The sequence below is a fragment of the Phaseolus vulgaris genome, chromosome 9 (assembly GCF_051622355.1).
Source record: "Phaseolus vulgaris cultivar YP4 chromosome 9, ASM5162235v1, whole genome shotgun sequence".
Classification (NCBI taxonomy): Eukaryota; Viridiplantae; Streptophyta; class Magnoliopsida; order Fabales; family Fabaceae; genus Phaseolus; species Phaseolus vulgaris.
In genome coordinates, this window is record NC_143506.1 from 29,305,763 (window position 1) to 29,326,936 (window position 21,174).

The 21,174-nt window shown below is 30.3% G+C and overlaps 3 protein-coding genes across 5 annotated transcripts; 1 reads left to right on the forward strand and 2 right to left on the reverse strand.

Moving 5' to 3' along the window:
* Positions 1–1,490: 1,490 nt before the first annotated feature.
* On the reverse strand, positions 1,491–5,395 carry LOC137820939 (LIM domain-containing protein WLIM1). 2 transcript variants are annotated; one of them, XM_068625285.2, is made up of 5 exons: positions 4,858–5,395; positions 3,577–3,673; positions 3,417–3,457; positions 3,195–3,284; positions 1,491–1,936 (listed from the first exon to the last, which is right to left on the reverse strand). In XM_068625285.2, exons 1-5 carry the CDS (start codon positions 4,993–4,995, stop codon positions 1,727–1,729), a joined length of 576 nt encoding a protein of 191 aa, XP_068481386.1. In that variant the 5' UTR covers positions 4,996–5,395; the 3' UTR covers positions 1,491–1,726. The 2 variants fall into 2 exon arrangements, with proteins under 2 accessions (XP_068481386.1, XP_068481387.1); XM_068625286.2 differs by having other exon boundaries at positions 1,491–1,895; positions 4,858–5,312.
* A 5,402-nt stretch (positions 5,396–10,797) lies between these two features.
* On the reverse strand, positions 10,798–13,548 carry LOC137820941 (succinate dehydrogenase subunit 7B, mitochondrial). 2 transcript variants are annotated; one of them, XM_068625287.2, is made up of 4 exons: positions 13,403–13,548; positions 13,225–13,293; positions 12,643–12,745; positions 10,798–11,195 (listed from the first exon to the last, which is right to left on the reverse strand). In XM_068625287.2, exons 1-4 carry the CDS (start codon positions 13,457–13,459, stop codon positions 11,137–11,139), a joined length of 288 nt encoding a protein of 95 aa, XP_068481388.1. In that variant the 5' UTR covers positions 13,460–13,548; the 3' UTR covers positions 10,798–11,136. The 2 variants fall into 2 exon arrangements, with proteins under 2 accessions (XP_068481388.1, XP_068481389.1); XM_068625288.2 differs by having other exon boundaries at positions 13,225–13,290; positions 13,403–13,540.
* Positions 13,549–16,383: 2,835 nt separating this feature from the next.
* LOC137821959 (Putative thiol-disulfide oxidoreductase DCC) lies at positions 16,384–19,809 on the forward strand. The gene is made up of 7 exons (XM_068626783.2): positions 16,384–16,795; positions 16,897–17,004; positions 17,404–17,460; positions 17,946–18,011; positions 18,154–18,214; positions 18,833–18,876; positions 19,426–19,809. Exons 1-7 carry the CDS (start codon positions 16,505–16,507, stop codon positions 19,462–19,464), a joined length of 666 nt encoding a protein of 221 aa, XP_068482884.1. The 5' UTR covers positions 16,384–16,504; the 3' UTR covers positions 19,465–19,809.
* The last annotated feature ends 1,365 nt before the right edge of the window (positions 19,810–21,174 follow it).

The window sequence follows — 21,174 nt, forward strand, 5'->3', positions numbered from 1 at the left end:
TTATTTGAAATATCGTGTTCAAAACTATGTTTTGAAATGGTCACAGTGACACTTTCATTACTTTTTTTTCAATTGAAAATACAATGCAAATGACTACGTGCATTTTTATATTATTATTTAATTTATAGAATTATTTTTTTTGTGTTGAATACAATGTATTTTTATTTAAAATTTAATATTATTATTTAATTTATAGATTTTTTTAATTGATCAGAGTGACACTATCAATATCTTTTTTATTAATTAAAAACACTATGTCTCAAAATACAAATAAGAAAAAACTAAATTATGAGATATTGTAAGAGATCTTTTATTGGATAACATTATAATTCTTGAGATTACTAGCTTATTTCTTAATGAACCATAATTAGAGGATGAACAAATGCAAATTTTTCAAACATTATAATTTACTTTTCAAATTATGAAATATATATATATATATATTAACATGTTTCCTGTCAATGTAATTTTTAATTTAGATATATCTCGGTGTCTATACTTCATATGTTATAATGTGTCATACATACCTAATATTTTTAATTCATGGTATAACAAGTGAGTTTGGGGTGATGTATGGTTTGTCTCTCATACTTTGTTTCACTCTCTTCATCTTTAATATATATATTGCAAGAAAGGGAAAGATAAAGGATGAAAAAAAAGCTCTCTCTTCTTTTTGCCTTCTGCTAAGAGAAATTTGGTTGAAAGCAAATTCAGCAAACATAGCTCAGACTAAAAAGTATGGAAGCAGTGAATAAGACTAATCATTACAAGAGAGCACGAAAATGTGGAAACCGATAGACTTAAAAAGTTGATCCAAAATCTTTCATTTTCTTTTTGGAAAATGATATAACCTTCTCCAGTATATCCTTAACTAAAATTTCAACTTTTGTATGAAATGACAAAAATACCCTTTTTTTATATCATAAATGAAGAATTATATAGTGGAGCAAGTTGTACATGTATCACTGCTTTTTTGTTTTTGCCATCACTAAGCAAAAGCATGTAAGTAACAATGTCAACCAGCATGCCATGCATTATGAATTCTTTCTACTCGTTGCATCAACTAATCAAGTCAATTTAAAAGCACCTATAAATAATCCTATGAGAAAAGAGAATAAGCATTAAATCACTTTACATTGTTTCCCTTGTTTGACATGATTTTATCATTGAATGTGTGTACTTGTGTCCAAGGGACAAAATGGTGAAAGGTTGGTTTGCATAGTAAGCATGAAAATATAGATGGAATCACTGTACACACAAAAAAAAAACTTAATTAGTGGTGAGGCTCTATCTTTTTTTTTCTACTGTAAGTTATACTTCAACTAGTCCTAGATAATTTCAGGAATAGTTGTTTCTAATGTATTCCTAGTTGTCAATTAAAGTAAAAGTTATGAATAAATTCATCATGTTGATACAACGGGTAGATTTTTTCATGTGAATAACCAAAATCAACAGGAAATTTACAGAGCAGAAAAGATTTTGCCACAGTAATGAAAAGTAGAAGCTTCATAAACCTTCAAAGCAAAATACAGATTTTCAGCCATATGATTATGCTGAAATATCTACATATTAATTCTCAATTATTAACCCCAAAATTTGTCTAGCAAAATTTTTCACATGCAAAATAAAAAGAGAGAAATATGGATTGAAACAATGGCATATGTTCCTGAAAAAGAGTCAACTGAACTTGTACAGCCACTGTCATTTGAAAGTTGCATGCATGCTATCACTCAGTTGTTGTGTTCTCAGTCACCCCTTCGTCATTTTCTTGCTTATCAAGTTGGCTGAAGTTACCTTTCTGCTTGAACAACTGAGTGTGATGGTGCCTACAATAAAGGCGGTGTTCATGGGCAACATAATTTGAGGGGCTAATTACACATCCTCCATGAGTGCACCTGAAACAAGCCTTATGGTAAGATGTTCCATCAACAGCTACCTGAGAACGAAAACTGGATATTAATATAAGACATAATATGATGTAAAACACTAAACTTGTTGCCAAAGTTAACAACTCATGATCTAAAATAGATCTTTCACTCTCTCTCTTCCTCATCTTTCTGTCGCAAAAGTTCACCCTCCTTATGATAACGATAAAAAGACATTAATTTAGACAAGTTTGTTGTTATGCCTCATTCCCCGCAAACAGAAGAATAAGGGCACATTGCTATTTTCCAGTAAGTACACAGATATTAAATGCATCTTACTCCTTCTTGGTTTTTCCCAAATTACAAGAAAAAGAGGGTGTCAGAGAAAGAAGTCTGGGTTATCTATTCATTTTCTTGAATGATCGGTTTACACAATTATAAAATGAGAATATGGTCTTCTAATAATATCTTGATTGTAGTGAAAGAGGTTACTTAAGCCAGTTAAACATTAAACTCAAAACCATCGATTTTGTTTTCAGGGAAAATTTGAATGACCGATAATCATTATCTTTAATTTTTGGTTTTGAATGTTATTTATAACATAATTCTGACTTTGAATGTCATTTATAACATAATTCTGACTTTGATTATAAGGAAACAAATGAATTTGAGGAGTTATTGTGAGACTATACAGTGATAAATGCAGTCAAATAAATATATTCTCTGTTGACAAAGCCAGTCTTCCCTAGTTTGCTCCAAGACAGTTTTTTAATTTAGTATATTAATTCCATTTTGTTGAACAGTTAGTGTTAATACATTATTAGTGTAAAGATTTTACACTGTCAAACAATTAGAAGTCACCTTAGATGCAAACATTTTGCTAAGGGCTAGTCTTTTGTACCAATTCAATATTTGACTTAAAAACATTGAATACAGTAGGTGGTCAAAGGCAAAGCTGAAGCATTGCTCAGATTTCCTATGGTTCTAAGAAACCATTTGCTACATTGGCTGTCTGGTGAGTATCAGAGGTTTGGCTCATTTTTTTTTCATTTCTGCATGAGCCGAATTTAAGTCTAAATAAGTTCTTGCACAGATTCTAGATCTAGATTTCAATAAGGAACACAAATCAGATGGTGTTGGAGAGGGGAACCAAACACTAATAATGTAAAGCAAAGAAATTAGGTGTCTCGTGTCTTCTTCACAAGTATAAAGGTACCTTTGATGAAAGCATACAGAGAACTTGAATTCAGAGATTTTGGGACTTTATAATAATTTGGATCGATCAGTTTTGCTTGATATGAAGAAAATTTGATAAATATAGTCATGTACCTTTTCAATTGGGTACACTGTTTTCTTGCAAGCAACACATTTTTCCTGAGTTCCAGCAAATAAATTTGAAACCTTGCTATTGGTGTGGACCTGAAAACCCCCCAGAGAATTTACATATAAGAATTAAACAGCAATGTGTAAAAAGAAACTTCATTTAAGATGACTGAATAAGAATTCTAAGATGAAAAGAAATATTTTTGAAGTTAAAAAGATGTGTGAAACCTGATCAGCAGATCTTTCAAGTCTAGCAGTTCTTGGAATACCTACAAGTAATAAATATAAACGTGAGAAAAAACAAGAAATAAAATTAGAAGCAGGATGATCTGAATGATAGAAATTTTGAGTATTATGTGTTGGAAACAGCAAAATAACAGCAACTCACCTTCAAAACTTTTGTCCAAGCTGCCAGTCTTCTTAAAGAGTTGATCAAAATGTGGCTTACAGTATAAAACACCCTCAAAGGAACAATAGTTACTTAACTGCAGGGATGCATGAAGCAAAGAGGATTAGATGTATCAACCAACTTGATCTTTAACAATTTCAATCTTTAGGCTTCAAAGAAAAACAACCATCTAAACTGACACTATGTCCTATTTCATGTGACCGGATTACAGATTCTATCATTCAGAATCAGAACATCTGAAATCATTGAGTCAAAGGGACACTATGGGAATGAGTTTTTTCTTTTCAAATTCATTGAATGAGTTCCAAGCTCAAATGTCACATTGAATAAGACAGCATTTACACTAATGTCACGGTGTGCTTGCAGGTTCAACCAAAAAGTTACAACACAATGGCATATTTTCATCCAAATAGACATTGTTTTCTATTTCATGACTAGCTAACAGAGTCTAATTAAAAAAATAAACTGATCAAATTTGAAGGAAACCCCTGGATAAGAAAGCATTCAGATTAATGACATGTTTTGCAGGTGCAAAGGTAAATTCATCATTTTCCTTTGTCAAAGAATAGCTGAACACGAAATTTCATTGGATCACGCCAAAAAGCGTACAGATGCATGATCGTATAAGAACAAGAATTTGGATGGCAAATGACATATAGAGAAAAGTGTAATGTATTTTGTTTAAGAAAAGAAGAATAGGGGCGAATAGCAGCTATATAACCTGAGCTTCAATCAATAAAAATATAAATTCCATTTCTTTAGATCAATCAAGAGCCTTCAACTACTTAGGATCATAAAATCCTCCAAATCCTTCTCAAAATCATGCATTTACTTCATCCTATTCAATCTTGATCTTCCCCCCTCCATCACCCATCCTCAATTTTATGACTAAACTACTTACTTTCTCTAACAATTAGATTGAAATTATGCACAAAACCCTGTGTTGTAACTGCTAGAAAGTAGAACAAATTTTCTACTAGGCAATCAAAATCAAGTTTCGGTATGAAGCACTCACCATTCACTGAAGCAATGACATGCAGATTAAATCATCATTAATCGAAGAAAAAAAACAAGTGAATAAAAAACCATAGATATAGCAAAACTAACAAAAAGATGAAGGTTTTCTAATAAAACATGTGGGGATGAAACACAATGCATCCTCCTCGCTCATGTATGAAGAGAAAACTCAAGTTTAGAGCATGGACTCGAGTTTGATCTTGGTAAGTTCTGAAGCAAGAGAAAAAATTGCGATCATCAAACCTTGAGGGTACCCTTGCAGTGGTAGCATCTGAAACAGGATTTGTGATAGATCTTGTTGTCAGCAGTGAGCTGATCCACCAAATACACTGTCTTCTCACATGCTTTGCACTTCTGGGTAGTCCCTGCAAATGATGCCATCTCAAGTTGAACAATTCAGAACCTCACTGAAGGAAGAGAATACCTTTTTTTCCTTGCTTTCCTCCTACACTCCCAATTTCTTCTTTTCCTTTTTCTTTTTCACACTCACAAAGTTGTATGTTGGTAAAATTAACGGCTCAGACTCAGACAAATTCAGAGGAGCAGTTGAAAATGCTGGTCCTGCATATGATGCACCTAATTTTCAAACTTACTAGAGACAAAAATAAAATAAAAAAGTAAAAAGTTTCAGTAGTAAATCATAATCATAGCACTTAAATGACAATAGTGCCATTGATGACGTTCACAGCAGGTATCTCAAATTCAGTACTGACACTTTTCTTTCTATTTTCTACCAAGATTCGAACATATCGCGATATTTAAGAAAGTTGTCGTGTTTCCACTGACCGCAATGGATGTCTGCAGCACTTATTTGGAATTTGCTTCTCTCAAAATAATCATAATAATTGGGTTATACTGCAAAATGTAAGATATTGTAATTTTAGCTTCTAACAGTAATAAAATTTATTTTTTATAAAAAATGTAATATTTCACTTAATTTAATTCAAAATTAAAAATATGTTATATTAAAACATTTTTAACAATTAAAAATATAAAAATAGTTAATTGAACAACTAATATCTTTCTTACTAGAGTTATTATATGATATCTTAATTTATCTTTTTATTATGCTTAGTATTCAAATATTATAAGATCTATACTTTAATTAATATTTTATTTTATTTTTATAATTTGGATTTTTTGTTTAAAGTCTAAGAATTTTAAATTTTATATCATATCAAAATATTCTTATAAAAAAGTTATATAAAACTTGAATTTAAACTTATCACGTGACTGTTGTAACTGTTGTTGTTGTAATGGAGGTATTATGTTTGAATTGATTGACATAGAGATCCAAAAAGTAATTTAATTGTCTCATTCTAGACATCTCAAACTCGACTACATAGTTTATACAATTTTTTTTACACTAACAACTATTACAACTATTAGTGGCACAAAAAATTGTCATCTACATAGATTTGTACAAGAATAATATCATTTTGAAATTTTCTTATGAAAAAAGTCTTATAAACTTTTTCCCTCTTGTAATTTTAAGATAAAATAAAGTTATTAAGCCTCTCATATCAATGTCTTAAGGTTTGCTTTAGTTCGTAAAGAGTTTTCTTCAGCTTATATACATGGTTTGAATATTAATGATCCTCAAATTCAGGAAGTTGAGATACATAAACTTCTTCATATTAATGAAGTATTTAGAAAGGAATTCTTGATATCCATATGAAAAAGCTTAAAGCCACGCATACAAGCATGTGTTAGAAGTATCGTTATTGCCTCTAACCTAGTTATAGGTGTATAAGTTTCATCAAAATCTATCCCTTCTTCTTGATTGTACCCTTTAGCTATAAGTCTGACTTTATTTCCAGTGATAATTTTATTTTCGAAAACTCATTTTGTACCTATTACATTCACGTGTTTAGTTCTAGGTACAAGTATCCAAGCATCTTTTCTAACAAATTAATTTAACTCCATATGCATAGTAGAAAATATAATGTTCATCCTTTAAAGCATCACATATATTCTTAAGTTTAGTCTTATGAAAAAAAAATTCATTGTATTGGAGAAATTATTTAAATAATGCATGGTAGATATTCTCTTTTCAATTTGTCCAATTACATTGTCAAATGAGAGATCTTTAGGAATTCTCCATTCTTTGGGAAAATCTTTATGAGATTCTTGTCCAGTAGCAGATTTGCCTGAATAAACTTGATTGCTTAATTTGTTCAAATTAAATTTGGTGAAGATATCCAACAGGTCTTCCTTACCTACATCATTCTTAAGTAACACTTGTAGTCCATGATTAGATTCATCAAATACCATATGAACAAATTCTTCTATAGTCATAAGCTTTTGATTATAAATTCTATATGAATGACTATTCAAAGAATAACCTAAGAAGATACATTAACTTGCTTTGGCATTAAACTTGCCAATATTTTCTTTACCATTATTTCATACAAAAACATTTGCATCCAAAAACTCTAAAATGGTCTATATTAGGTTTTCTATCCTTATATAATTCATAAGAAGTCTTCTTAAAAATTGGCCTAATTAGTACTCTCTTTGCACACAACAAACAATACTAACAACATCAACCAAAAATATTTAGGAAGAGAAGTTTCATTTAACATGGTTCTAACTAATTTCTCCAAAAACCTATATTTCCTTTCTACAACTCTATTCTATTGTGGTGGTCACCCATGCAACAACCTTTTTCATTTTGAAAAAGTTTGGCAAGCTTTTTAAAAAGCAATAAAATCATCATTCTTAGACACAATGAATAGGATTCATGTGAATCTAGAATAATCATATACAATGGCAAGTGTATTACAAAATCCCCTAAGGCTCATAGTTATTGAGGGACCAAACAAGTCCATGTGTAACAGTTCAAAAGGACTTATTTGTTGAAATATAATTATTCTATTTAAAAGAATTTTTTACTTCTCTTTTGACAATCTTTATAAACTTTATCCTTTTCAAACTTAAGCTTTGGAAGACCATTTATCAATTCCTTAGTAATCAATTTATTTAGATGATTCATATGAATGTGAGCAATCCTTTTATGCCACAACCATGAATCCTCATTTTTAGTTAACAAACATTTAATCCTAGATGATGCTTGATGAAAATCTAACTTATAAATATTGTCAACCCGCTTACCAACTAACATAACTTTGTCTATTTTTGACTCGCAATCTAGGCAATGATTAGTTTCAAATATTAATTTATGACCTTTGTCACACAACTAACTAATACTCAACATATTATGTTTCAAACCATCAACAAAGAGTTCATTTTGTATGGTAACGGAGGAACCATTTCCTATATCACCACAATCAAAGACTTTTCCTTTATTATTATCACCTTAAGTGACATAACCTTCCTTTTTAAGCTTTAGATTCATAAATATCTTAGTATCACTAATAATATGCCTTGAAAAGCCATTTTTTAAGTACCACAGTTCTTTATTGGCTTCAAGTGCATTTGCAAAATAATTTATACAAGATATCGATCCTTATTAATTTAGGCCCAACCGTGTTAATTTCCTCATTGGCTCGTTTTCGGAATCCATTTTACTTTTTCATTAGGAATATCATATTTTATGTTTTTGCAGTTTCTAACAATATGATATTTTCTCAAACAATAGGAACAAGTGATGAAAGGTGAAACACTTAGTTTTCTATAAGAAAATAAAATTTTGTATTCTTTCACTTTATTTTGAAAAACAGGTTTATAACCTATCCCAACTTTATCAAAAACACAATTTTGTAAACCTAATGATGCTTCAAGATTTCCTCCTCGCATATAAAACTTTGACTAAGTTTTAATAAGATTGTGAATTTTATCTTGCAAAGATTTACAATTTTCACAATCCTTTTGAATTGGCTGACCTGATTCAAAACAACCACAAGAAGAAGTTTAATAAATAAACTCAAAGGTTTCCAAATCAATTTTAACATTACTCAATTCTTCTTCTAATGTGGTGACTTTATTTTCTAGCTAGATATTCAATCTCTTGATTCTATTATTGGAAGTGGTCAATCTATTATCTTCTGCGTGCATCTCATTAAAGAGATTTACAAGCTGACTTTAGTTGTTTTCATTCTTAGAAATTATAGTACTTACATTGCTTGAAGAGGGCTCATAACCAGACATCAAACAAAGATTCGCCTCTTCATCCTTCTTTGAAGAAGCACTAGAAGAGGTCTTTTCATTGTCTTGTCATGCAAGGTTTTCCTAATCTTACTGCCTTTCTCAAATTTCCTGTCAAAGTTATTTTTTGACTATTTGGACATTCAATTTTGATGTATCCTTTTTTCCACATCCAAAACATGCAAAATTAGAGGAACTTGAATAAGGTTTTCTATTTACATACCTTCTATTGAAAGTTTCTATCCTTAGTTCCTTTCTTCATAAATTTTCCAAATTTTGTGACCAACGGACTTGAATTTTCAGAATCACTACATTCCTTTAATTCCTCTTCCTTCAGTTCTTTATTCTAAAAAACAACTTTTAGTGCAATGCTCTTGTTCTTCTTATCACTACTCTTTTATTCTCTAAGTTTGTTCTTCTCTAGCTCGTGCTCCCTCAATTCCAAACAGTAATGTAGTTGGCATGCTTGTTCTTAGCCATTTTTAGAAAAAAGGATCAAATCTTGAATATCTTTCAAGAACCAGCTCTTGATGTCAAGTTTTACATTCTAGCTTGAGCAAGGATTTTTTGCTTAAGCGAAAATCTTTCACTGAAGTGAAAATATTATAAGAAACTTTATAAAGTTAACTATCTTTTCAAGCTTTCTCTCAAAAATCAATACCCAAATCTATATTTTTACAAAACATACAAGATTAAAATGATACAACCTTGCTCAAAATTTGAGAGTTATTGTCTTTGAACTTTTATGTTTATATATCACTACATTTATAACTCTAAACCAAATTCGTTTAAATTTAAATTCAAAACTCAAACAAACAACAATCATCAATGTTTACCCTTCAATTGATTCATACTACAATTCAAACATATTCAAGAATTTCATCTCATAACAATCAACATGAAATTTACATAATCAACAAAATCTATCATCTCTATAATTTAACATTCAATCTCAATCAAAACACTTTAATTTACTCAACAACAAGCCTTACAAGAAAATTTAAAGTTTGTAACCACGTCACCTTCATATTCAGATTTAATTAGAAATATGCCTACTCACAAAGAGCTTTAACTCCTAAAGAAAGCAGTGATAATCTAGCTTGCACCATAGAGTCTTGATCGATGATCCAAACATATCACTAAGACTTTGAACTAAGAGAGACTCATCATGAAATCTCAAGTACCACATGCAAACACATCTACCCAGGAAAACAATACAACTTAAAAATGACTTAAAGGAAAAGAATGAGTAAAAATAAACTTACACTAATCAAAATTCTGATTGGACAATATTACTTCACTCACTTTCAAGAACCTAGTGATGACCTCCGATCGTCAGTCTAATGAAGAAGGTAGTCAAAATCTTAGAGAGAAAACATAGAAATAAAAAAAAAGAATAATTTTTAGAAAGACCGTGATTATAATAAAATGAAACTTGAATAATTGATTTTTTTTATTTATATACATTTTTCACTTTAATAATAAAATATTCATATATCATTTTAATTATACTACTTATATTCTAAAATTATTTTTTAGGTCGTTTGGAAATATCCATTTATTTTATAGTTTTATTCTCTAAGTTTTTTTATCAATTTGTTCCCAAAAATTTAAATTTTATTATTTTAATATATGTTGGTAGAGTCTTGTTGATGAAGCCACACAAAATATTATGAACAACTGGCTTAATGTTATTAATTTAAAAATATTGTTTTGTTTAAATCTAGACACCATACGATAATTATAATTTAGAATGATCTTAGCTGTGATGTAAAATTTTATTGCTTTAATTCTCATTGGCAAGGTGTTACTTTTTAATGAAAACTTTTGGATATGAAATATAATGTTACTTTGAGATATGACACGACATGTATTGATCAGTAATTTTTTATTTGTCAAATCATTATTTAATGACAAAACCCTGATAACAGGAATTATATCAGTAAATTTTTTATATTAAATAGATATAAATTTACAAAAAAATTAGAGTCCAAAATAATAAAATTAGAGTATATTAAAAGACCACTAACATATTTAAGACTAATATACATTATTTAATTGGCCAACACATTACAATTCTCATCAATATTGATTCACCAACATTTCAGGCAAAGCCTGATTATAGAATTGCCTTAAACATCTCATAGATCATCACAACCAACCCCTCAGACAACTGCTCGCCCTCAAACTTGGTTGAACGAGTACTATCTGTTTCTCACACAAAAGCCACGAAATTGTAATCATCAGACAGCATTCTGGAATGGTGAAAAAAACTACTAATTCACATGCAATTTGGTTCAAATGCTTTTCTACTTATTCTAAAATGGCCAATAATAGTCCAAATTGTTGCCACCAATGTACAACAAAACACAAAACTAACTCCCAATATTCGCTTTATCAAGAACTTTCAGAATGTTACTGGTTCTGTACTTCCTCTCGGTCAACAGCTCTAACATATATTTCGTAACAGCAACCTGAAACATCAGAAATAAGACAACAAGAACATTGAAAAGATGGAACAGGATGAGAAATTAGTATGATTGTTTCAGGAGGAGTAACATAGTACAAACTAGCGTATATTCAAATACACACAGATAGGTAACGCAGAATATTTAGTGTATGCAGAGTCGTCAATTAATAAGTGCTGTCATGATATTCACACAATGCCAAAACGCAGTAAAAGGGGTCCATGAAAAGAAATAACTGAGAAATCAAGATTTCAACAAGCTAAAATATTCTTACAAAAATCTGAAACATGTTAGCAAATACTATTATATTCTTTTCACTTCTGAAAGTATTATATAAACCTTCAAACAATTATGCTAGTAACCATATTTGTTCAATGCTAGAAAGGAAGCCTGTACACAGAATATTACTGAGGAAGTATGTCCTATTGTCTCTATCACAAACAAGCCCTGTAAAAATGACAATATCTAAAAACCAAAAGTTACACACTCAGGATTAAAGAGTACCATGTCCTCTTTTCCAATGTTTTCAGAAATTTTCTTCAAAATAAACTTTTTATAATCTATCATACTCAGTAATCCAAATTTACTTTTGAAGTAATCATGTTTCAGCATCAAACTGCAGAAGCGATAAGGCATAGTATAGTTCCAAATCAACGAGAGCTTTGCCTAAGCCAAAAAAAAAAATCCGGCTCAGACCATTTCCATCCAAGTTGTTCATAAGTTTGACCTAAGAGAAAACAGATTTGAACAATTTAATTTTCCTTTGAAGCTTACCAAAAAAAGACTCCCTTATGTGTTCATTTATCTGGTTAATTAATTTGGAAAACACCACCAAGACCGGTTCATCTCACATGTCCTCCTCTAACAACCCGGTAAGATTAAATCATAAAAATATTGACAGTATCTTATCAGTCAGACAAAACTTAGATCAAATTCTTAATTTAAGCAATTACATGGTTTTTTTCTCTCTAAAACTGTGCAACTTAGAATCAACGGAAGCTATTGATGTTGGAAAACAAAATTCACAAGTCATTACCTGCTTTGAGAACTTGATAGAAAGAATATAAAAACCATGATCTCTAAGTTTTGCTCCAAATTATGGTTTTTATAGTTTATTGAGACTACAAGGACAAATTTAACATTTAGAATGATGTGTGAATGACCGTAAGGCCAACAAATTTGAAATGAAACAATAACAACATTCACAGAAAAATCATAAGCCCGTTCAAATGATTTAGCAACTACCAGACTTAAGATTCCAGATTTCTTCACAAGTATGTAAACTGTCACAACAAAGTCCAGCTCAAACAAGCATAAAATATTTTAGCTCATTAACAAGCGATTTCAATCCTTAAGAGATAATAAAGTACTTATCCTCACAGTTTCATTTTTTGACATCTAAGTCTTTCAACTTCCATTCACAAATCAAAATCAGAGTTTAAAGACAGCATACCTGCGACAACAACAACTGTCAGAACATCTCCAATTCTTTTGAGCTGTTTTACACTCTTCTTATATGATTTGAATGGTTTCAGAGTTGAATCTTCCGCCAAGAGCTGCATCAAAATCCAAGCAGTAAAAATGAATAAACAAGCAAACAAAAGAAATCACAAAACTTATGTCTGCTAAGCAGTAAAAATGTGACTTTCTACAAGGAATTCGCAAAAGGTCAAAAAAAATAATATTAAAAAATATACAAATACTTGTTTTACTTCCTTCACAAGCAGCAAATGCTCTACCTATTCATTGCAATACCTAAGTCAAAAAACAGATTTGTGGAGACATAACCAAAATCAATTTCACAAATTTGCCTAACCCCAATGCCAATATTTGTTTAAAAAATGAATCTATATAAAAAAAAAAAAAACTTCCAGTTTTATTCACTAACTTCATGAAGGGGGTCTTTTTCAAACCCGACTTTTTTTGCCAATTTAAATTAAGTAATTATGAGTAGAAATAGGTGATATAGATGCACAAAATTACTTGATCGTGAAAAATAATAACAAATCTAATAATAAACAAAATTAAACCTTACAGCTTTTTCACGAGACCCAGGTTCAACGTGGAATCGACGGCGTGGAAAAGAAGCGGAATCTTGAGTCTTCTGATTTCTCAAAATGAATTTTCAGTATAAGAAAAAAGAAAACCGAAATGTTACATGAAATTGGTAATGATTATGATTCAATTTGTTATAGAAAAAAGCATAATGATACCTGGGAGTGAGATCGAAAATGGGAAGCAATTGTTGTTTTGTTCAACAAGAACGCCATTGTTTAAGCGTTTTGATATGAAACGACGTCGGAAAAGCTGAGATAGGTGAAGGAAGAAATTACCCAACCAATAAAACAACCCTTGAGATGGGAATTTTCCGTTAAAAAATGTCTTTTAAATTATTAAATTTTGTATCCGCAATTTTTTATTTTTGTTTTTAATCTATATCTTTATTTTGTTATTATTATGTATTCATAATTTTATTGTTATTATGGATCCAATTTTTTATAATATAAAATTTTTGTCCTATATATTATGTGTTCTAATATTATAATCATATTTAAATTTTTTTAAAGTTATTTTGAGATAAAATTGTAATTAATTGATAATGTTACAAATGTATCTTATGTTGAGTTGTTGAAAGTTGCATCTAAACTACATCCCTTGTGTCTAAATCTCCATCAACATTTATAACTTGTTTTTTGCCTTAATTGGTGTATACTTCGTTTAGTGTTTGTACTTTGTCTTAACACTTGTAAGATTTCTAATCTTGTAACATGTCATCTAATGGTGTTTTCATACTTGCCCTTACACTTCTAATACTCATTTGATGTTGATAGCACTTGTGTCTTGTGATCTTTCCATCTGACACTTTGATAGTTATGCCTTGTCTTCACCAAACTTCATAGTCATGTCTAATGATTTGAACTTCGTTTAGAACAAAGTGAGTTTACATCTAGCTTTCATGATATGTCTTTATGTGAGCTCGTCTAATCAATTACATCTTGCACTTGAAGTGTGTCTTGCATTTTGTGAACTTTTTGTTCTAGGTGCAATATATATTTTTTATCATCTTTAACTTTTGTCTACTACCTATTTCATGTTACACGTACCAAAACACGGATGTCATTAACATAACTAATACTTATGTTTTATTATTATTATTAGATTCGTATGTGCCTTAATAACAACCTCTTTAACATGTTATGATAATATCATTATTATGATGTGTTTATAGTGCAAAAGAGTCAAGAAGGATCGTGAACTATTACAAATAGAGAGAAGTGCGAGGAAAAAAAAAAACTAAAATGACCCTATAGAGTTGGGAAAAGGTTAATCTTTGTGAATTATGTCACAAGTGAAAGGTGTGAGATCTCACATTGATTTATAAAAGAAAACTCAATAAAGAAATTTATTTAGAAGTTAATCTTCATATATTTGATGACCACATATTGATTTATGAAAATAATCATTTAAAATAACAATTTTGGAATAAGGTGTTGAGTTGTGATAGGATGTAATAAGTTTCACAACTGTGAAAATGAAAATAATACATTATCATTTTAGTAAAAACTCACGGTTAAATTTTGAGAGTTCTAGTGATAAAGAGTTCAAGTGACAAGTTAAAGAATAAAGTAAAATAAATATTCAGTAAATTAATTAATGAGATATTTGAGAGAAACAATTTCCAATAAAAAAAGCATTTTTGTGTGATGGAGAAGTTGTTTTCTTGTGATTTAGAAAAGGTGAAGGACTTATTTGATGTAAATTTTATTTAACAAATAATGAATGATCAAAAGGCTACCCATGGTTAAGATTTGGTCAGTGCCACTAATGATGTTGGTCCCCAAAATATTCCATAAAGAGGAACATTTGTAGAGCAAACATGATTGAAGTTCACACAAACCCAAAATAAGCAAGTGGTATGCTTCATCTACTTTGAGCTACTTATCATCTCCAAAGAAAAGCATGTTTCAAGTTTCCATTGCAATGTGAACTCATCATCTTTCCCCTTCATTCCTCTTTAGCTGGAACATTTGTCCACTATGGAGATGTTAAAGATTGAATACAAGGCAAAGTTGTGAGAATCAAACTTATCACCAAAACAAAGTAAAGACAAGTATTTATTTTTATTTAACTAGAAGTTCAAATAGGAATAAATTGGTTTCAATAAATTTTTATTTTATTTTATTATTCTTATTATTATTATATTTTAATATAGTAATACAATAAAAAAATTAAAATAAATAAATAAAAATATTCATATAAATTTATAAAATTAAAATTCAAACTTTCGTTAAAGTGACATAGGCCATAGCATATAACTAAATCTTTATATGACCACAAGCAAGTGTAATATATTGATCCAAGTTCAACAATAAAAATTAAAATTTATTAACTACAAATCTCTTAAAAAACACTAACAAAAAGATAAATGTTTTTAGAGTGAATCGGTTTCTTAAGTTGCTGGTTTTATCCGGTTCAAATTAAATCCCACTTTTTTTAGAAAAAAAAAATAGATCATCAATTCCCATTAAACCAACGGCTCCAATTTAATTTTGACAATAATGATACTCAAAGTTGATTGACTAAATTTCAAAATTTATTAACATCCTTCAATAATAAACACAATAGAAGATGATGATAAAAAGATAAAGATCATGTGAGTATCTACCATAGGATTTTTCTTAGCATATGTTATTGGAGGAAGCTATAAAAAAGGAGGAAATAAATTTGCTACTATATGGTTGTAAGCTTAATGTATGTAATATTTTATATTGTTAGTTTGTCTAACCTTCTTCTATTTTAAAGTACTTATGGCATTATGATTATTTGTTTTTGATTTAGTAATGTTTATCTTAGTTAGTTTAACTGTTTAGTTAGATGTTTATCTTAGTTAATTTTACTTACCACTCACTCTAATTTATTGCTACATTTAATTATCAATTCATAATCTTAAAAATATTTTCTTTCTTTTTGCTTACCATTTGTCTAGCATATCGTGATTTTACAACTCTTAAAAAATGTTTGAAATAAAAATCTGAGTAATAAAAAAGATAATAATTTGACACCCATAAACATCATTTTTCAAAGATAAAAATAATTAAATGTTTTGTTTTAAATTAAAAATTAGTTTATATATAAGTAAAAAATAATAATATAAAAAAGGTTATATGATTAACACAGGTGACCCCGAAGTTGCCACGCAGTCCAAAGTATTTGCGGTTAAGAATGATATTCGGTAGTTGCTAACTTGCTATGGACCCTTCCTCTGCTTTCGTTCTTTCTTTCTTTCAACGACACAACCACAAAACAAAGCAACAATGGCTCTCCCTCTGAGAGTCGCAACTGCTGCTTCTGTTTCACGCATTACAATGCCCAAAAACCCAACGTTCATTTCACTTCTACACTCCAACTGCACTCTCAAATTCCACAACTCACCTTCTCTTCGTCCACGCCCCAACGCTCTTCCCACGCGCTCTCACCTCTTCATTCGAGCCATAAGCGAGGCAACTGTGGAACCTGAAATTTCTAAGAAACAAAAAAATGATTCACCAAAAGATTGGAAGATTAAAATGCTCTACGATGGAGATTGTCCCCTCTGCATGCGAGAGGTTCTCCTTTATTTGTTCCAACCATATCGTTTGATGCTCGTAATTCGTTTCTTTGAGTTTTGGCATTGACAGAGTACTGTTTTGCATGTTGTTATGATCAGGTGAATATGCTAAGAGAGAGGAATAAGAGTTACGGCACAATCAAGTTTGTTGATATAGGTTCTGATGATTACTCTCCCGACGAGAATCAAAACCTTGACTACGGAACTGTTAGTCTTTGCTCTACGTTTTCTACTCTTCTTTCTCATCTTAAATTTAGTTAACAAGTTTTTAACAAGAGTGGAAAGGTTTTTACTTTCACAATCAATCATAATTTGTATTTAGCTATTACAAAAGGTAACAAACTGTTCTATGATGGAGTGTAAACTTTACTTGCAGACTTGATATTTTTATTTGCTTTTGGGATTTGAAGTGCAATTACTGCGCCTTTGATTCATTCATTAAATTGTTAACAACGTTCGATAAAATTGGTTGTTTTATTTGAAGACTCTTATTATACTAAGACATTTTCTTTCTCATGTGCTAATTGATAGATGTTATGTAGTTCAGAGCATCTCTTGCAGGTGCTTCAAGATACAATATAATGACTCTTTGTTTCTGCTTGTTAGGCTATGGGAAGAATTCATGCTATTCTCTCAGATGGAACTGTGGTTACAGATGTTGAGGTATGGCTTCTTTCCTAATCTTCATTTCTAGCCTTGGAGAAGTCTTACCTTTTCTCTGTAATCCTACTTCATTATTAATATCATTGATCTGGATACAAGTGCTTTGGAATATTCACATGAGTCAAAGTTCAGAAATTTTATGGAATTGCAGAGGATTCAGAGATTAGAACATTACTGCTGACAGTTGAATGACTCTCATAGTTCATTGTCGATATGCATTATAGTGTAATATCAGTATGACTTAAATATCTATCCAGTTTCAAGATAAATACACCCTGCTGCTGAAATATGAAATTTTTGTACAATAAATGATTGATTAGTTAGCTTCATTCAATAACAAGAAGACATCCCAAATTGCAGAAGGATATATAATAGTGAAATATGAATCTGTTTTTGTTGAGTGAAATTTGTTACTTACTTTTCTGTGCAATAAAGATGTATATATTTATATATGCATGTGTTTAACTATGACGGGCATTCTGCAGGCTTTTAGGAGATTATATGAGCATGTTGGACTTGGTTGGGTTTATGCAATTACAAAATATGAACCAGTAAGTCTTCCTTTCATAGTTTTGAAGGACTAGTTCTCTTGTTCATCTACTATGGCCAAATCCTTTCTCTACTGCTTACTGAAGAATAACATAGCTTATTTCTTTATATATTATGTTATTAATGGAGAAAAAACATTTGCAGATTGCTAAAATTGCTGATTCTGTATATGGTGTCTGGGCTAAATACCGTCTTCAAGTTACAGGTAAAAAAAATGAGCATTAATAATTTTTCACCAAAATATTCCTTTCAGTTATATTTCCATTGTTATAAACTCAAATCAAACACACAAAATGAAAGGAAAAAGCTATTGTTTTACTATTCACAGAACTACTCAAACAACACACCTAAAACAGAATTGTAGTCAAACGGGATAAAATAAAACCAGAAATGCACATGACCTCAATCCCTCAGACTTAGAGCTGCACCTCTCAATTTGAGTACTATCAGACGACTTCCTCATTATGATTATTAGCCTATCACATTGTTATAAGTCTACTTGTAACACCTTACATGGGTTTTGACTTTAGTTGGGATGAGGATGTACTTGTGAGTCTTTATTTAGTTGGAATAATCTGGTCATGTTATAAGCCTCGGAAGCTTAGAATTATTGTGATAGGCTATTCTCCAATTTAACATTTGATGGCTGAACCAATCCATCAGTGCGTAAAGACTATCACTTTTAGTTGTATTATTCATTTCTAACTATTTATATGGTAATAGTTTCCACTCCCTGAAAGTAAGACATGCATGTCTCTATGGTTATTATGCTAACAAGTATGATTATGCTAACAAGTCTCTATTGTCCATTTTTTGTTTCCAGGACGACCTCCTATAGAAGAAATATTAGAAGCTCGAAAGAAGAAGGTAGAGATAGACTCAACGTAAAAGTATCATGTTAAATTCAGCATAGAACATCTCTGCAGAATAAAACATAAAAAATAGAGATGGAAAGGAAATTTTAATAGGAAAGAAATTTTTCGAAGTTAGAGAACAGTATGAATTTTGAAAGAATGGGATTCTTTGCCATCTTAAACATTTAATGATTCAGATTGAACTTATGATCCATTGCCTTTATTAGAGTCTGTATCCCTTTTATTTAATTATACCTGAAATTAGGCTGCAAAAATTAACGACAAATTATGCCTTTACCGGTTACAACGAACATAATAGCACTTAATGGATAACCTAGTTGAGAAAAATTATATATGATGCTAATCTATTGCTTCATAACACTACAACAAAACACTAAAATATGGTATACATGGATGAGAATGTAATATAGTTCTTGAATAATTTTGACTTTTAAGTATTTGTTCTGGACCCTTGTTTTTTGTGTCCTTATAGTATAACTTTGATATGCTTGATAATATGAAGTTTGTGACTAAGTGTTTATCTATCATTTTTTCTTCGTAGGGTGAAGTATGCAAAGACAGCAATGCTTGCAAGATGTAAATTTCCTTAATATCAGATTCCAGAATGCTCGCTATGTGACTTGTTTCCAAATTTGATCGTCATCCTCTGAAGCAGGGTTTTGTATGATCTCATTTACAAGAAGAAACCAACATATAGATTATGTAGCAACATTTTATGTCTGTCTGCATATGCATTTGATTACCGTTTTCAAATTTTGCTGCAATGCATCTGGCATAGAAATAGTGGTGTAAATAAAATATATTTGTGTTTACCTGTAGTCTCCATTAAGTCTGAGCAAACTCTTCAACATTGTACAAGTTACATGACACCAGCATCTTTGCTCTGGTGTACTTATCAGTTATCACAACAGACATTGCTGGGACATATTAAGAATTTTATTTTGCCTACACATACATGTATATAAGCATACAAATTCATATCGTGTGCATTCATTTAACTAATGAGGTTGGCAGATAGTGTTTTACTGTTGGAAATTCCCTTACCTCTGCCAGGGGAATCAATTATATTTACCAATACCCGTCATCAAAACCTCTATAACTCGCCTGAAATTTTCCTCTGGACTACCAGCTTTTGTAGTACCTTAAATCCACTTAAAGGCTTTTCTCTTAATACATTCACTTTTTTATCTTTGCCGTTCGGCACCAACTCACCACCAAACCTTCACCTGGATCACTTTGTAACCCTTCTAGGGTGTTCATGGTATTGGATTGGCCAGATAAACCCAGCAATAAAAATCAAACAAAAACTGTAAAATTGGGTCGAATTGGTTCTATTAAGTGATCGTTTACTTTAAATCTGAACCAAACTATTTATTTTACTCTTTTGACTTGCCGTGAAAATTTTTAGCAAGTTCATAAAATCATTCATCGTTTTCACGGGGAAACTATTCACAAAAATTTAACTTATTGAACTTGTCATGTTCTATCTGAAGCAACAGAAATATAACACTATGGAATATTGAATGGCTAAACTTAAAAAATGGGTCAGAAATTACACGGAAACTTAAAAAATGGATTAGACTACGACTATAACAAAGGAAATCAGGTTTAACAAATGGCTGTTAGGTTTACTTTTGACAAATCATTACAAATTAAAGACTTATTTGAACAGTGTTAGGTTACTTTTGGTAAATCATTAAATTAAACACAGATTTGAAAGATATTCTCCATAAGCACTGTTAAGGATGGCAGAAATAAAATATATTTCTTGATATGCTAAAATTAATTTTATGTCAAGAACAGAAATGTAGAGAAGTTATATGAAAGAATTTTTACAAAATGTTAATTTTAACTTATAAGAAAGTTGGCTTCATTTTTTTTAAAATTTTTCATCGAAGTATGTATGCTATGTAATATAGTACATATCTATACCTATAATAAGTGTAACAAAGCACAATTAATATCTCGTCGTATAATTTATTAGGGACCTTGTGACACGATATATGTTTTAAGATAAATGTATCTCAATATTTTTGTCAGTATATTTACTCTTTAAGATATTTGGATTTAACAACTCATTAACCTTGTTGAAACTCGATCGCACCGAACCGAAAGTGCTCAATAAATAATGATTTAATATTTTTTTCTCATAAGTTCATCTAGCTAGAAATAAAGACCAAAATAATTATAACTAATTTAGTCTTTGTTAGTTTTGCTTTCATATTCTTTTCTCACTATAGATAACAATGTTATGTTACTCAGTTCATCCAAATCATAGACCAAGTGAGTC

What these genes read in the sequence shown, in the direction of transcription:
- LOC137820939 (XM_068625285.2), bottom strand. Translation starts at nt 4,995, where the DNA reads ATGGCATCATTTGCAGGGACTACCCAGAAGTGCAAAGCATGTGAGAAG. An exon ending in ACTGCAAGGGTACCCTCAAG is followed by an intron (nt 3,674 to 4,857) that starts GTTTGATGATCG and finishes GCATCCCTGCAG; the next exon opens with TTAAGTAACTATTGTTCCTT. An exon ending in CAGTGTACCCAATTGAAAAG is followed by an intron (nt 1,937 to 3,194) that starts GTACATGACTAT and finishes TTTCGTTCTCAG; the next exon opens with GTAGCTGTTGATGGAACATC.
- LOC137820941 (XM_068625287.2), bottom strand. Translation starts at nt 13,459, where the DNA reads ATGGCGTTCTTGTTGAACAAAACAACAATTGCTTCCCATTTTCGATCT. An exon ending in ATTTTCGATCTCACTCCCAG is followed by an intron (nt 13,294 to 13,402) that starts GTATCATTATGC and finishes TTGAGAAATCAG; the next exon opens with AAGACTCAAGATTCCGCTTC. An exon ending in GACAGTTGTTGTTGTCGCAG is followed by an intron (nt 11,196 to 12,642) that starts GTATGCTGTCTT and finishes CTGATGTTTCAG; the next exon opens with GTTGCTGTTACGAAATATAT.
- LOC137821959 (XM_068626783.2), top strand. Translation starts at nt 16,505, where the DNA reads ATGGCTCTCCCTCTGAGAGTCGCAACTGCTGCTTCTGTTTCACGCATT. An exon ending in CTGTGGTTACAGATGTTGAG is followed by an intron (nt 17,461 to 17,945) that starts GTATGGCTTCTT and finishes GGCATTCTGCAG; the next exon opens with GCTTTTAGGAGATTATATGA. An exon ending in TAGAAGCTCGAAAGAAGAAG is followed by an intron (nt 18,877 to 19,425) that starts GTAGAGATAGAC and finishes TTTTCTTCGTAG; the next exon opens with GGTGAAGTATGCAAAGACAG.